The sequence below is a fragment of the Sturnira hondurensis genome, unplaced genomic scaffold (genome assembly GCF_014824575.4).
Source record: "Sturnira hondurensis isolate 20B ecotype Veracruz unplaced genomic scaffold, ASM1482457v3 Scaffold0007208, whole genome shotgun sequence".
In the NCBI taxonomy this organism is placed as follows: Eukaryota; Metazoa; Chordata; class Mammalia; order Chiroptera; family Phyllostomidae; genus Sturnira; species Sturnira hondurensis.
In genome coordinates this window covers 4,502,571-4,518,272 of record NW_028079839.1, presented here as the reverse complement: position 1 = coordinate 4,518,272, position 15,702 = coordinate 4,502,571, and the positions used below count along the sequence as shown (strand labels likewise).

The 15,702-nt window shown below is 58.4% G+C and overlaps 1 protein-coding gene across 12 annotated transcripts in view; it reads left to right on the top strand.

The window, feature by feature from the left end:
• EBF3 (EBF transcription factor 3) overlaps positions 1–15,702 on the top strand; it is a 108,139-nt gene that overhangs the window by 58,530 nt on the left and 33,907 nt on the right. For 7 of the 12 annotated variants that reach the window (XM_037051219.1, XM_037051223.1, XM_037051222.1 and 4 more), the window contains exons 7-8: positions 11,745–11,826; positions 15,090–15,234. In XM_037051219.1, the coding sequence (XP_036907114.1) occupies positions 11,745–11,826; positions 15,090–15,234 (227 nt within the window). The remainder of the gene's footprint in view (positions 1–11,744; positions 11,827–15,089; positions 15,235–15,702) is intronic. The other 5 variants (XM_037051214.1, XM_037051224.1, XM_037051218.1 and 2 more) reach the window with 1 other exon arrangement.

Sequence of the window (15,702 nt, the reverse complement as noted above, 5' to 3'; positions counted from 1 at the left end):
AAGTAAATATTACAAATAATAAAATACTCAGGCAAGCAAGTTGAGGAATGACAGTAATGTTTTCCATTTGTATGGTAAGTGGTGAACCTTGTGGCCTATCAGGTAACAAATTGAATGTTTAATCTTCCTCCATGCAGATTGCGGAGGGCGCAGTGGCCGCGGTCTCACGGCAAATTGAGAGTCCTCTGGTGGCCCGTGGAGTGTCTGCTATTTTGCCTTCGGAGGCCAATAGAGGGTGTCAGCTGAGCTTTGTCAAAATATATCATGAGCATGAAGTTGTAAAATTGCAATTTACAACAGAAAGACTTTGGGATCACGGGCAAATCTTAGGCATGCTAAATACAGAGCAAATATTTAGAGAGGCTTTTGTAAGCAATTTAAATATTGTTAGGGGAAGTTGCGTAGCCTGTGCGGCGTGTCCCGGAGGCAAAGAAAGAAATATATCCTATCAAGTGGTAAATAGTCTATTCCAAATGATAAAAATGTTCTCCAGCCACCAGCCGATGGAGTTAAGCTAATTGGTGGAAGGATGCTCAGAGCCCTGCCAAAAATCGGACCAGGGGCTGCCTTGTGGGTGTGCCACACCCCTTGGCGTCAGGGCGCTGTCTGAGGGACCTCATCTTTGTTGACTGGCCCTAGAATTTTGGATTCCCTTCAGGCCTTGCAGGTCTGGGGGCAAGTGACAGTCCCTCGGACTGCCCCTGTAAGCAGAGCCCGGCGTCCCCAAACTGCGGGCCGCCATTCAGGAGCGTGCCCGGCAAGGCCCGGGGGCACGCGTCACGCTGGAGGCTCCGTTTGTTGGTGTTCATCTAAGTGGCGGGGGCTGTCCTACTCGGTGGCGCCACGAGCGTTTTTGCGAAGCGCTTTATACTTAAAAGGGCCGTCCAGCCCCCACGGCGTGTGAGGGTGAGGTGGCTGGGCCGGAAGGGGCGCCCGCCGCCGTGGGCTCCATTCCTGGGGCCGTTAAGGAGACTGTGCTCTGGAGGACCAAACAGGGGAAAAGCACCAAAGTGCTTTCGGCTCAACTTCCCTGTGGTTGTGGGTGCGGAGAGTGCCCGTGGGCCCCGGTCACAGCCAGGTGACCCTGACCCTGCGCTCACTGGCCAGCGGCAGGTGCCACCTGGTGAGCGTGGGAGGCAGCCTGGAGAAGCCGAGGAGTACAGCCGACTTTTTAGATAAAATAAAGCGGGATATCGTGCTGTCATTCCTCCTGGCGGCTGTCCTTAGCTCTTTTAACACCTGCCCGAGCTGGGGGCGAGGGTGCTGGCCACAGAAAAGTGAACGGAGGCCTCTGTCCCCCCGCCCCAGGCCTGCCGGGAAATAGCAGTGACTCACACATGTGTGCTGCTGGCTGTGCGGCTGCTGAGGCTGAGGAGGTCTTGGGTGGGTGTGAAGGGAGCCCCTGATGAACAGGTCTGTGGGCAGAGCAGTCAGAGGGGCGGGTGGGACACCCTGCTGGAAGGAGGGGTCTGTCCCAAGTTTGCAGAAGGAGCTGAGTGCTGATGGCATGGGGTGGCTGTGGGCTCCCCCTCCCAGACACGCGGGGAGCCCTCTAGTGGGGACCAGTGGCACTGCGTGCCTCTCTGCCACCCGCACCCACCTGGTCCCTCTAGACCCCAGGCTCCGGGAGCACGGGCCCAGCAGTGCGGCTGGGTCAGGGCAGCACAGAGGGCCGCCCACGCTTCTTTGTGGGCCGAGCATGGTGATGGGGTCACGCTGGCTGCCCAAAGGCCGGGCAGAGGTGGCACTGCGCAGGGTGCAGACGGGCTTTCTGAGGAGGCTGACCTGCCTTGGGGGGTGGGGGGGTGGGTGGGTGCTGGCTTGGTCAGGTGACCCTCTCAGAAAGTTCCAGCTGCCTGGACGCCCTGCCCCCACCTGCCCTCCTAGGGCTGTGGGGGGCACCTTCCTGTCCACCTGTGCCGTTGTCACTCGCCCAGCCGCAGGGGGCCATCTGCAGAGTCCTGGGGGCTCCGCTCACCCCAGGGTTTGGGTAATTCTCTACCTTTTTTTTGTAATTGCAGAATCATAAAATATTTTAATTTCAAGGTTAGCAATTTTCTCTTGCATACTTAATTTATAATTAGCTGGTTTATAAACCTGTTCTGCGAATATAATTTTACTGTTGCCAAATGTTCTTCATGAATAATTAAGGGCAAATCCCTATTTATCAAATTATTAATATACCTAATAGCCTTGTTTTCGTAAACAATGCGCCGGCGTTGGATCTGAAGGAAACCTCTGTGAGGGATCGGGTGCCGGTTCCCACCGCGGCCAGGGCCCAAGCTGCTCGCCGCACAGAGGGACACTTGTGCTGCGCTGATGTCACGGCCCCCGGCCTTTTTCCCTGCACAAAAGCCCAGGTATCAGTAGCTGGACAAACACAATGGCCATTCAGCAGTGGGCCTGGCCTCCTCTGCCCCGTGAACAATGTTGTTGTCTGTCCTAGCCATTCCCCAGGAGCATTTTTGGAGGAAATGTAGATGAAACCATCTTTTCAGCCTTTACAAATCTCTTTGGCATAATCCCTACCCCCCTTTCCTTGCGTCTGCTGCTCGAAGTGAGGGAAGCCACGCTTTCGTGAGAGTTTGGGGGTACGGACATGAAGAGCCCCGGCCCCGGCCCCGCGTCGGCTGACCCAGGCCATGGAAATAAGATTCGGGTCTAGAGATGGAGGCAGAGCCCAGAATAGCCTTCAGTCCAGAAGGAGAGCTGCGGGCCTGGGCGCGACACACGCTGAGGCTCCCATGGCCCCTCCTTCCCTCAGCCCCCAATTTCTTGGAGACGAGAGGACTGTTCTTCCCGCTCTCCCAGAATTCAGAGGGCCGGCTGCCCCCGAGCAGGGCCGCGGCTCCCACAGCTCAGCGGGGTGAGCCGTCAGAACCACAAGCAAAGCCCGATGCTGGCTCCCCAGGATTCACCGGGAAGCTAACTTGGGGGTGGGTCACCTCGAGTTTGTGCGTAGTTTGTGTGTCGTCTCCGTGCTGCCCACGGGCCTTCCGGGGGACCGGGCCTCCGTCAGGCGTGGGGGAGCAGGCCGCCGGCCGCCCGGCCCACGGTGCGGCGTGGGCGGCTGCCCCCGGCCGGGCCTCCGTCCCCACCCGGGGCCGGGGCCGGGGCCGGGCCCTGCACTTCCTGGGGCTGGCATGTGTGAGCCCACGCGCCATGTGTGTGCGACTCCATGTGTATGATTCATTCCAGAGCAGTTTTAGTCCTCATAAAATATTCATTTTGGTTGTGCAGGGCCCTGTAATTGCCATCTCTCACCCTGAATTATTTATACCTTGCACAGACTGACGAAGCTCTGCCGTGCGGCCCTAGATGAATCAGAAACACGGGCCTTTGCTGCCAACAGCATTATAGTTTCACAAAATATGGCACCAGCGTCATCCCGGGCTGCCTCATCTCTAAATCCAGCTTTTCTTGATTTGACATTTTCTTTACTCTTCCATTGTCTTAGTCAGGCAGAGAGGTTGCCTCTTAACTCCGAGCAGCAACCTTGCTCGCGTTATAGCCGCTGTGCTTCAGAGGACTAATGTATCTTTATTGCCCTCACTTTTTTATGCTCGGTAACAAGACAGTGCTTGGGCTCACTTTAGAGCCATATATTATACATTAGCGATAAAATGATGCAAATAGTCCTGAACACTCTTCAAACAGATAGTGGGGATCAGCCCGACTCCGGCTGCGTGTCACAAACACAGAAGAGAAAAGGTGACTCGCCAAGTTGGGTGGGGACGCCCGCCCCCAGCTGCGGGCTGTGTGCAGGCCTGGGAGGAGGTCCCAGGTGGGGCCGGGACTTGTCTGGGGTCCTCGGTGGGTGGAGGGGGTGATCAGCACCTTCCAGGTACCGGTTCCCCGTGCAGCCTCCTGCTGGCTCTGGCCTCCCCTGGTGTCCACTTGTCCTGCAGCCGGGCGCTCGCTGCCTGGTTTCCCCGGGCTGCCAGCATCCTGACGCCTGCCTCAGCAGGGGGACAGTGTGCCCTCTCCCCGTCCCCTCCCCTCACGCTCCGGGAGATGGACCTTTAGCTGAGGGGCACGGGGTATTTAGGAAAGCTGCATTAACATGGATTGGATGCTGGCGGGTGGGGCCCTACTCCTCCGCACACTGTGCCCAACCAGGAAGGCAAGCACCCGGGTGGCTCCGGACGCCGGCGGCGTGTGATTCTGCGCGGAGACGTGAGAACCTGGGACAATGCCCAGGGAGGACCCCAGTGTGCCGGAGGCCCCCCGAGAGGGTCTCGGAGGACTGTTCCCACGCAGCGGGGGGAGCCCCGCTGGGTCTGCAGGTTTTAACACCGTGGGCCTTCCTGGAGCTACAGCAAGGGGTTGAATTTACGGCTCCCGGACACGGGGAGGCGAGGGACGAGGCTGGCGGCTGCTCCGAGTAATGGATGACCCGGACGCCCATTTCTCTTGTATTTGTTGACACGCAGGAGTAATGAAGTTAAAGCTTGGCACACATGTGCCCCCTCATTAAGCTGCATTACCTGCATTAAAACTAATAATTGCCACTCAGAGCTGTGTTCCCATTAATCATTTATAATGTTTTAATAAGTTTTTAATCAGGACCTAAAAGGCTGGAGAGGCCGGCGTGGGCAGGTTCCACACTGGTGTTCTCCGCGCTTGATTTAAAATGGGATTTTTTTATTAATAATTCAACCCGCAAAGAAGATAGTTCTTAATGAAGCAAGCTGGTGTGGATGGGGGAATGGGCATCTGAGCCAGAGGAGGTCTTTGCCACTGGAAAACTGGGGGATAAGGAGGAACCACAGAAAAGGCCCCGCTTGTTTGGGGAATGGTCTCTGTCGCCCACAGAAACGAGGGTGGCGGGGGTGGGGGAGTGCCCCTGTGATCACCAGGGACCTGCACACAGGCGCAGGTCCGGGTGGGAGAGGGGTAGGGCCTGGAGTTCGGGGGATCGCAGGCTTGTCGCCTCGGCCGCAAAGTCTCCGAAAGTCTCCCCTGGAGCTGCAACAAGTCGCGGGGGCGTCTGGCCTGAGCCAAGCGGTGCTGGCATTTTTCTTAAGTGAGGAGCTCCGTGATCAGAGCTGGCAAACGGAGCGCTGTCCAGAGGGAGCGAGGGCGCCGTTTTAATGAGCACGCGGAGGAGGACAAAATGCAGACTGATTGACAGCGCGAATGGTCTGCGGGGGGAGGGTGTCAGGGCTGCGGCGCCCATTAGAACCCGGGAGCCAGGTAGAGGGGGGGACGAAGATAGGCACTTGAAACGGAAGCCCCGGTGTAAACACGGTGCACGTCACGCGGCGGCTGTGTTGTGCGGTTGACTCCTTTTAAACAGATAACCTTATCAAAACTATCATGAAATATCAGAACAGTTACTGAAAATACTAACTAGAACCCTGACCGGGAGCCGGGGCGGGCGGCCGGCTGTGCGCCGAGCTCTGGATGCCTCTGCGCTCCCAGTGCCTGCCTGGGTTTTACTTATCTGAACACATTCAAACCACCCAGAAAAGTTGAACGCAAGTCGTACAGATTTCTCCAGCTGGAAGCCTCGGCAGGCTCTGCTCTGGAGGAGGCTGTGGGACTGACCGACAAAGCTATTAAATCCCATCAGATCTCTTTGGCATCATTTTAATGAGAATCATTGCAAAAGAGCAAGATCGTGGTATCTATAGGAGCCTCTTGACAGCTGCCGCTGAAATTGTGATGAAAAGAAAAACCATTATAGCCCAAACGCAGCGATAAGGCTCTTCGGAGGGACGGCGGGGCCGCGTGTGGCTCCAGACCGCGAAGGGTTAATTTTCTAAACCTAATAATGTTCGATAGTGAGGTATTTGTCAGGAGATAAAGAAGTGATAGAATCTGGGAAGTGGGTCCCTGGGCGATTGTAGTACAAATATTGTTAATGCCGTGTGGTTACTCCGGCGAAGGGGAGCGAAAGAGCTTGCGTCCACTGGAGACGGGCTCCGCCGCTGTGGAGGGGACCCTTCAGACAAAGGCCAGCCTGCGCTGAACTGCAAGCCAAGCCATGGATATTTTCAAAGCCCCCTACGTCCATGCCCGCAGCACGCGAGCCTGGGATGGGGGCCCCCCGGAGCCCAGGGACCCGCCGTGGGGCGCCAGGCCGTCCGGCCCTCTCTCCCGGGGAGGGGCCCCTCACAAAGGACATCCGGCCCCGGCCGTAAAACCCAAGACCGTCACCCTCTGCCCCCTTCGTGATGACGTCATGTAGGCCCGAGTATATGAGACCCATAACTTGAAATGTACAAGAATTTAATAAGTCTGGTGTTAAAGCAATTTGTCATGGCATATTTGAAGAATAAATCAGACTAATGGAGCAGATTTCTCCTCCCGTCTGGCATTACAGGAGGCGAGCCCCGTAATGGCTCACGGCAGTTGGGGGGAGGGAGGGGGGGGCCGCCATCGGGACCCTCGCATTTTGGAAACCCGATCCGCGCTGACCTGCGCCCTGTCTCGGGGTGCAGCGCTGATGTCGGCAGAGTGGAGCTGTGGCGGGGATGCTCATTACAGGCTCTCTGAAGGAAGCCCTGTCTCGGGGCCCCCGGACCCGATCGGCTGGGGCTGCTCAGGAATCGATACGGCAGCCGCTGATGGCCGGGCGCTGCTGGCACGCACGCAGCTGCGGCCGCGGCTTCCAGGGACTTCCAGTAATTAGCAGGGACTGCGAGCAAGCTCTCCGCAGTCACTGTCTTCAGTCAGAGAAAAGTCTCTTAAAGACTCTGTCTTTTAATTTGACTCTTTAACTGTTTCCTTCCAAGAGCGCAGCCAGGTGGGCAGGGCCGCGCCGAACAGCCCGAGAGGGCCCTGTCTCCCCAGGCTTCCCTCCCGTGGGAGTGAGGGAGTGGGGCGTGTTTCCGCTGTGATGGGATCAAAGCGGCAGTGATGGTCACTAGGAATGAGCATTTCAAAGGGGACCGTTCGGGGGGCCTTGACTCTGCCTGCAGGGCTCACCTTGCCCACCTACTCCAGAGGCTTCTGTCCGCCGAAAAGAAGCCCTGGAGTCCATCCTTTCAGCAGCCGTGCCGGGTCCCCCAGCCCCCAGCCCCCACCGGTGGGTGGTGGCTTTCACAATTGCCTTTTCTGGTTGGTTTTCCACACTCTCCTTTTCTTGCCAAGGTTGTCACGAATGAAAACAGTGTCCTGGCTTTTACATTCCAGACTCAGTAGCTGAAGCCGCGGGGGCCGTTGGCGGGGACCTCGGAAGCTGTCAGCGCCAGGATTCGCACGTGAACACCGAGGGGTTTTGATGGATGACACAGGGGCCCGTGGCCACGTTCCTTTTCTGCTTGTTAAGAGCTCTGCCTGAAACCGGGCGAGTGCGCCCTCCCCCAGGAAAGGAGCGGTGTTTTTCATCCTTGACTCAGACTCCCGTGTTCCCCGTAATTGAGGCCCAGAAGAGAAGGTCAGCCGCTGGGGCCGGAGGCCTCGGGCGGACGCCGGGGCCCCCTCCTCCGCGTGGCATTTAACCTGTGCTAAGGTGGATGCCTGGGAGGCCCCGCCCCTGTGCGCCCGGGGCCACTCAGGTCGGATGGTGCGATGCGCCATCACACACGCTGTCCAGCACTGGCAAGGCCAAGCCTGGGAGAGGCTCACGATAACAAAAGTTAAAAAAAAAAATCAATTCCCCTGCATCAGATTCCTGAGGTGCTGAGAGCAGGCGATTCCGAACAGTTGACGTCCGTGTGTATTTCCACGTGCGCGAGGCAGGGTAACGGGCTCCCCACCCCCTTTCGCTCCCGGTCGCCAGGAGCAGCACCCTTTGCCACCACTTTCCCAAGGAGACCACCCAGTGCTCCTCAGACCAGAGGGGACGGAATCACGATGGCCTGGTGACTGGCTTCATTGGGGTGACAAACTGCCATCTCGGGGCTGGTGGTGAGGACGAGGGGCCCTCCGGACCCCGCAACACTTTGTCACTGATTTGGCCGCCGGTAGGTCGTGGCTTTGGCTGAAAGTGGACAAGCCCTCCTCTGCGAGAGGCAGCAGGGGAAACACGCCGTCGGCCGGAACGCGCCCCTCGCTTTTCTCTGACAAACCAAATTCATTCCTTGTGTAATTGATAACGGCCTTGGCCAATTATTTCACACATTACAATACACAGAGGCCCCCTTTACAGGTTTTGCAGGGCTCTAATTAGCTATGCTAATATCCCCTTTATTGGTCCTAATATTGCTCAACACCTTTTGCCATCCCAGAGCCCACGAGAGCCCCGTGGCCTGTCAGGACAGCTGATTATTGAGAAAGATAGCTTTAATCAAACATAATTGCAGTTAATTTTTCTCTCCTGCTCTCTGTTGCCAGCGTCTAATGCCACGGACTCCTTGATATTCCATTAAATTACAATTAAACAGCCTCCTTTGTTTCTGACCGTCCTGAACAACGCCGCAAAGTTCTGGAGCAGCTCGCGGGAGCGCTGTTTGGGCCTAATTGCCGGCTCTCTCACCGAGGGCCAATTTGCACAATACCCATGTAGGATTTAGACAGTTCATAATGTAATGGATATTACACAGGAGCCCCACACCACAATTAAAATGGTTTTCATCAGCTAGAGGGGCTCTGGTTAATCAGCTTCATAAAAGTAAATGTAAATGAACTAATTCACAGCTCTCACACACACAGAGGGAGCCAACTTGGAGATTGGTTGCTGCGGTGGGGGCTGGCCCCGTCCTGTGGGGTACCGAGAGCACCCCACTTCACACGCTCCCTCCCGTTACCCGTTTCGGGCCCTTCTGCCACGCGCGCATGGGCGCGGGCGGTGCCTGAGCGGATTCTGACACGGGGCCCCCAGGACCCCGCTTTCGACTTCCTGCCGCGGGCACGATGTGGCCACAGCTCTGTGTGGAGCGGTTGAGTCACCGTCCAGGCAGAAAAGCGGGGGGGGGGGGATGTTCCCAGGGTGTTCCCGCGTGAGAGGCACACCCCCGACACCTGCTCTTTGCAGAGCCAGCGAGCTCGCCCAGTGGGTGTCCTCTCGTGGTCCCCCGGACGCTCCGAGGAGGAGAAAGCCTGATTTCGGGAGCAATGAGATCCCTCCTTCCCCCCGCTGACTGCGCCCGGGGACTTCCCAGGGTTCTGCGCTGTGGGTGGGATAGGGCTGGGGGTTTGGACGGGGGTGCTGGGTACCCCGAGCTGCGGCCTCTCTCCTGCCTGGGAGAAACAAGTAAATAAAGCCCATATTTCAAGCTTGATTTACTCTGGTACCTACTGTGAAAGATGATGACTCTTTAGGGAAATAAAGACGGGGTCAGGGAATTAGTGTACAAAATGGTCATTTTGATGACGGGCCAGCAGCTGCAATGGGAAGAGCCGTGTACACAATTAAGCATAATGCACTAATGACAGGCTGGAATCTTTATCGCCCCTGCCATTGAGCTGCACGTCCACAGTTAGCAGTAATAAAGAGTTTATTGGTGTGAAAGCCAAAGATTTTCTGACATAGGGGAGATTTTTCCTTCCCTAACGAGAGTACGAGGTCCTTTGTGTCCCAGACTCCGGAAGTGAGGTATGTAAAGGGGCTGTCAGATATTTCTCAGAGAAAAAGCCCATTAAAGGGCAATTGAGGAGAGGATGAGAATTGACCTCCCACGCTGGGCCTTCGGGTCCCTCCCCCTTCCTGCGTGTCGGCATGGCGAGTCCCGCCGAGCCCGCCTGGGTGGACCTGTACCCGACACTTGAGCACACAGCGTCAGTGGTCATGGGCCGGACCCCACTCGGGGAGTCTCAATCGAGCCCTTCACTTCCTTATGACCAATGCAGGGTGCAGAGGGGACACAGGGCGCCACTCCGACGAAGCTGCCCCTCGCTGGGTTTGCATCCTGGGAACCTAGGAGCCTGAAGGGGCCTGCTCCCCGGGGCGGCCCATGGCAGGTCCCTCCCACGTGTCTCACCGAGTGTGAGACGTCCGCATCGGACGCCCCGCAGACGAAATGTGCGGGCAAGTCCACCTGCCCCAGGGTCCGCCCCCGAGAGGACCCGGCTACTTTCTTCACCCCAGGGCAGCGTAGGCTGCTCAGGTGAGCCCTGAGCCGGCCCTTTGTGCCAGGAGGCGCAGGGGTAAAAAGACCTCGAGGAATTTGAAGGCGGCTCCTCCGGAGGGGGCGCCTTGGCCCTGACGGCAGGAGCCCCCAGAGCCGACTCCGCGCGGCGTGCACGGCCCAGGCAGGCGCCTGCCCGGGAGAGGAGCCGGCTGGCTGTGTGCGGCGTAATTGCAGCGTCCCCGAAGTGAAAACCTAATTGCCTGAGAGGACGATAACTTTGCGACGCCCTCACCTTGTTAGGCCCTTTCCGCTGCAGTTCAAGTGCAGAGTGGCCGCAGGTGCGCCTAATTTACCTCGCTGCAGCGCGCGGAGTTTAATTGCGGCGGTGGTTAGGAAAAATTGGTGGGTGGAATTTCAAGTGACGGGCTGTGCTGGTGGCAGATGGCGTTCAGAGGCCCCGAGAGCTGAAGTGTAGGTGAGGCGAGTTAATTCCAGATGTAAATTCCGGCCTCAAGGAGCGAGGCTGCGGCGCACGTGAGCACACGGAACTCGGCGGCCAGACTCTCCTGCTACCGTGGGCGCTTCCTGTGCCCCGACGGGAAGCCGTCCAGGGTGCGCTGGGCATGCGTAGAGACGGACTCCTCGGTCTGCTGAGGAGTTTTAGTTTGGGATATGATTGTCTGCAAGGACGTGATTTCCCTGAACATCAGGTTGAATTCAGGGAGATCAGGGGACATCGAAAGAAACCGCCATCCTCCCACGGGCAAGGCGGCCTTGGGCAGCCTCTCTGGACTGGACGCCCAGACACCCAAAGACAGTGCCTGGGGGGCGTGGCCTCCTGGGTGAAGCACCGGGGTGTGGGGACAAGACCCCGCCGCCCCCATGGTCCGTGTCCCAGCTAGGCTTCCAGTATCTGTGCTGCCATCTGTCACCCAAATGCGGTGACAAATTGCATCCACATTTGTCACCTAGAATGTGGGGATGGGGAGGACAACCCGATGATGCTTTTGTCAGAGTGTCTCAACTCACTGTGGAGACCCCGACTCATCACGCCTCCCAGCTGGAGGGCGGGGCAGGGCGGGAAGGCACCGGCTCCGCACTGGGTCCTGTTCTCTGCCCGAGCATGGGTGTCCCGGTCACCTCAGGGGGCACGGGTCACCCCCTTTAACAATGCACCTGGCCTTTCACAGAGGCCATGGCAGCCCCTGGCAGAGTACCCCAAATTCTTTCCTAAGAGTCGTATCGTTGTAACTTCCCAGATGCCTCTTCAGAAGTGTGGTCCCTCAGGTGGTGAGCCCCGCCCGGGGTGGGGCGGCTGGAGGGGACACCGCAGGTCCAGGTCAGGTGGAATCTCAGATAAACAACGGATGGTTTTCTAGGGTAGGACGTCCCGCAGCCTGTCCTAACAGAAGGGCGGATGGTCTGGAACTCAAGCCAGACTAGGCCTCCTGTGTCTCCATGGGCGGAGGCTGGCGGGCCCCAGGGGACCCATGTTTCCTCAATGGTTCACGGGCGGTTGGGCAGAGGTCTAGGCGAGAAATGGCCAGTCCAAGTCATGGCTGTTTAGTAAGACTTGGACACCGGCCACGTCAAGGCCAGTGGAGGTCACTACTTTCGTGCAAAGTAGTCGGGCCGCTGGCCCTTAGGCCCCGCACCTGCCTGCAGGGCCGCTGGCCAGGCCAGGGAGGGGAAGCGCCACTCCCCGTGCAAGAGCATCTTTCAAAAACCTTGTGTTTTTTGTCTGATAACCCTAACCACTATCCATCTTTTTTTGTATTTTTGTAGATTCTTTCTAAAGTTTTTCCTCAAGTGCAATCAGAACTGTTTGAAGAATGCAGGCAACCCTCGAGACATGCGGAGATTCCAGGTACACCCTTCTCAAAGACGCACGGACGGGGGGCCTTCCGTGTTGAGATTTGAGTGGTCTGATGCCGCGCTGTTCAGACCTCGTTGCGGCCACCCACTCACTCAGGGCTCGCGAGGGACTGACGTCAGCTCTGAGGCCGTGGCCCGGGTTCTCGCCCCTAAGACCAGATGTGCTGGGGGTAGGCACTGGACACCCAGCAGCTGGGGCCTCCAGGGCTGGAGGCTAAGCGGGGTGAGCCTCCTGGGTGTGTCCAAAGGGGCCCTTTCAGATGTTCTTCGGAGAGTCCTCTTAATGCCAGCACCTCCCGTAGCCCGTTCCTCTGTTCCACCGCTGTCCGTGCTCGATCGATGAGAACTCAGTGCTCTTGCTGGAGGTCTCTCAGGAATCAATGGCTGACTGACTCTTCCTGGGCGAGAGGGCGTCCTCAAGACTGGCCCCCCTCACCTGTTGGATGCGGGCCTCTGCGTGTTCCCGGAGGTCTCCTAGCTTGGCTGCGGCCCCCGAGGCCTGACCTGTTCTGGCCGAGCCCGGGCTGGGCAGGCGCGACCTTGGGTCTGCTCTGAGGATGCCCCCTTAAAGAGAGAGGCGGAGAGCTGGTCGAGGTCAGGGGTAAATGAAGGGCCAGTTCCTGGTTTTTCAGCCTTTGTTGGGGAAGGATTAGGAGGTTACTTCAGGGTGAAGGGTACCCGGCCCGCAGGATGGACGATTTTGCTGATTTCGATCTAGAAAAATGCTCTGGGCTGGGTCACACACCCCTGCTGGTCCCTACGGCCCAGAGGAGAGTTGGGCGGCACCAGCCAAGTGGGATGAGTTTGCCACCGACTTGCTCAAGGCAGTTTTAGAAATTCAATGGAGGCGTTAGCCTTTTAGCAAAGCACGTGTGGTCTGCGTTTGCAGCTGACTAGCCAATCAGAGCAGGGTGCCCCAGCCCGCCCAAGGCGTGCGCTGGAGCTGGGGGCAGTGTCTCTGGCCAACAGCTGGGCCTGCCTCCCGTTGCCTTGTGCGGGGCTCAGCAGGTGCTGTCGATGGTTCTGAGCGGAGCGGCGGGCCCATGAGAGCGGGCCAGTGGCCGCCGCAGCATCCGTCCCAACAGGAGCCGCAGTTGCCGGAAAGGCCTGCTGCAGCCTCTCAGAGGTTTAGCCGGACTTACCGGTGGGCCAGGGCTTCCGCCGTATCTCCACCTGGTGTCCCAAGCCTAGCCCCTCTCCGAGGGGCGCCTGCAGCTGCCCCAGGCCAGCACACTCGGCTCAGCCTGTCGTTCTCTCCCTGCCGAACTGCGGTCTTTTCTCCCCGGGCGGCTGACCTACATACTGATGACAGCCGACACACTGTCCTTTATTTTATTTTTACCTTTCTTGGGTCTTTCACGTGCTGTGGTCCGGGAACTTGAAAAGGCCCCCGGCCCTGTCTCCGCATCACCCTCCGGGGCTGGGTCCCAGTGCTGCCTTGCACGCCCGGGCGGGGCCTGGCAGGCAGACCGCAGGAGGGCGCCCCGGTCCGTGGGAACAGCCCTGGGTGCTCTGCGCAGAGGCCACGCATCTGCCAGTGGCACCGCAGTGTCCCAGCCCCCCCCCGCCCCCCGCAAAGGCCATGCAGGGCACCACCCTCCAGGCAGTGAGGGAGGGGCTGAGGGACCTAGACCCGGGTGTGGGGATGCCGATGGCGGCACGTTTCGAGTCTGCGAGGCCCCGATGCTAGGGAGGCCCCAGAAGTCCTGGAGGTGCCCGCAGGGGAGAGGGTGGTCGGCGAGAGCCGGCGGGGGAGCTTCGGGGCGTGGGGCCCCCGCCTGCTGCTTCAGCCTTCCTGTGAGGCCCGAGGCTTCCCTTCCAGCCTTTGCCCTCACATGCGTGCATGCAGCCGTGGCCTTTCCTCAACCCTTGCATATGATCGTTTTCTTCCCTAGCACTTTGTCTGGAGCAGTTTTAGGTTTACAGAAAACCTCTCGGGGAGCATGGGGAATTCCCAGATGCCCTCTGGGCGCCCCTGCCTTGGTGTCCCTGGTTAATAAGGCGCATTTGCTCTGTGGGAGGAACCGGTATTGATACACTGTTGTTAACTATGGCCCACTGTCCCTTGGCTTCTCACTGTCATTCACGGGTGCGTTCTGACGCGTGCAGGCCCAGCAGGGAGGGTGGCCTCAGGTGGGCTCCCCTCTGGCCCCTGCTCACCTGCTCACACTGCACACTTCTCCACGGAGGGGTGAGATTCTCTAGGTGGTGTTGGTCCCTGCTACTGCCCACATGGGGCAAAGAGCCAGGCCCCTTGCCCCCCAAACCTGGGCTCCAGTCCCAGGAGTCCCGCTACAAAGGCTCATCCCCCGTCTGGACCTGGGCCCCCCAGTCTTTGCTGCCCCAGCTACTCTGGAAATAACATGTCCCGCCCACCCGCGTCCAGGAGAGAGAGCTCTCAAGGCTGGGCAGCCGAGTCCCGTTCCCTGAGGCCATCAAGGGGCGCCATTCTGGGATGCTGGTCACAGGTCCCCTGGGAAGGTCACTGTTCCCACCCCCACTTCCCATGTGAGTGTCTTTGTCACTTTTGCCAAGAGTAAGAGGCCATTCCTCACGGTCTCCCCCTGACCCCCTCTGACCTGGACCTAAGACAGGGGTCTCACGCCAACCGGAGGACGATCCCTTGGCGGACCAGGGTCCTCAGCAGGCCAGGGTCTCTGCCACCCTTGCAGTGAACTTGAGAAAGGATATTTTCCCTGCACTGAGAACCCTCTCAGCATTACGTTCAGCTCGGCCTTCTCCGACGCAAAGCCCTCCATTACCAGACCGCCTGTAACTGTGACGTTGACCCCGCTCTTCCGATGAGAGGCTGCGGGCAGCAGTCGCTCCTGATTTATGGACCTTTTTTTGGCAACCGAAGCCTCACGGCTCTTCAAGGGGGACAGTCTCCAGTGAACTAATTTTAATTAGATAAACTATCCAATCAATATGTGAACAGATCAATCACAACAGCAGCTTTAAAATGAGTGGCCAGAGGGGTGCTTCTGTCGCTAATGGCTGCAAGAATATTTCTCTGAATGGGATTCACTTGTTAGCATAATAGGAGATTAAACCGTAATTAGGGTAGCAGGTTTCGAAGAGAAGCAATCTCGCGTCGAAACAACACCAAACAAAAGCAGACCAACCACCCAGCCCCGTCTGCCAACAGGGACGGGGGTGCGGGCAGCCAGGCTCTCTCCCCGGGCCGGGCGCACGTTGTCTGGGGCTCCGGTTGGCCCGTGCCGGCCCTGCTTCAACCCCACTTCGTCTCCGCAGGTCGTGGTGTCCACCACGGTCAACGTGGACGGCCACGTGCTGGCCGTGTCAGACAACATGTTCGTGCACAACAACTCCAAGCACGGGCGGCGGGCGCGCCGCCTCGACCCGTCAGAAGGTACGGCCCCTTCTTATCTGGAAAATGGTAGGCACATGTTACATGTCTCTTTTTATTTGCGATGATTTCTTTTTTCTTTGCACCATCCTTTATGTTGATTCATGTTGAGTTACTGGCCCCTGCTCCCCAGGCCCTGCCTCGCTGGTCAGACCCCATGCCCGGCAGGGCCTGGGTGGACCCTAGGGTGTCCCGGGATGGTGTCCCCTCCAGCGTCCCCCCGCCCCCGCGTCCCCCTGCTGGCCCTCAGCCAGGGTTATGAGCCCCCGCTTCCCTCGCCGCTCGGCCTTCACTGAATTGGTTGGTTTGTTCCTAAGCTTTCTTTCGCTTAGAGCTTTTCCTGGATTTTATTTACATCATTCTGTTCTGGCCGGCCCTAAGCCCCACTGAAGGTCACGCCCAGACACCTGTGCATGTTTGGTGGGTGGTTGCTGCCGGTCCCATCAGCTCAGGACGGACTCCAGGACTGGATCCTGCCCCTGGACAGAGGGACAGATG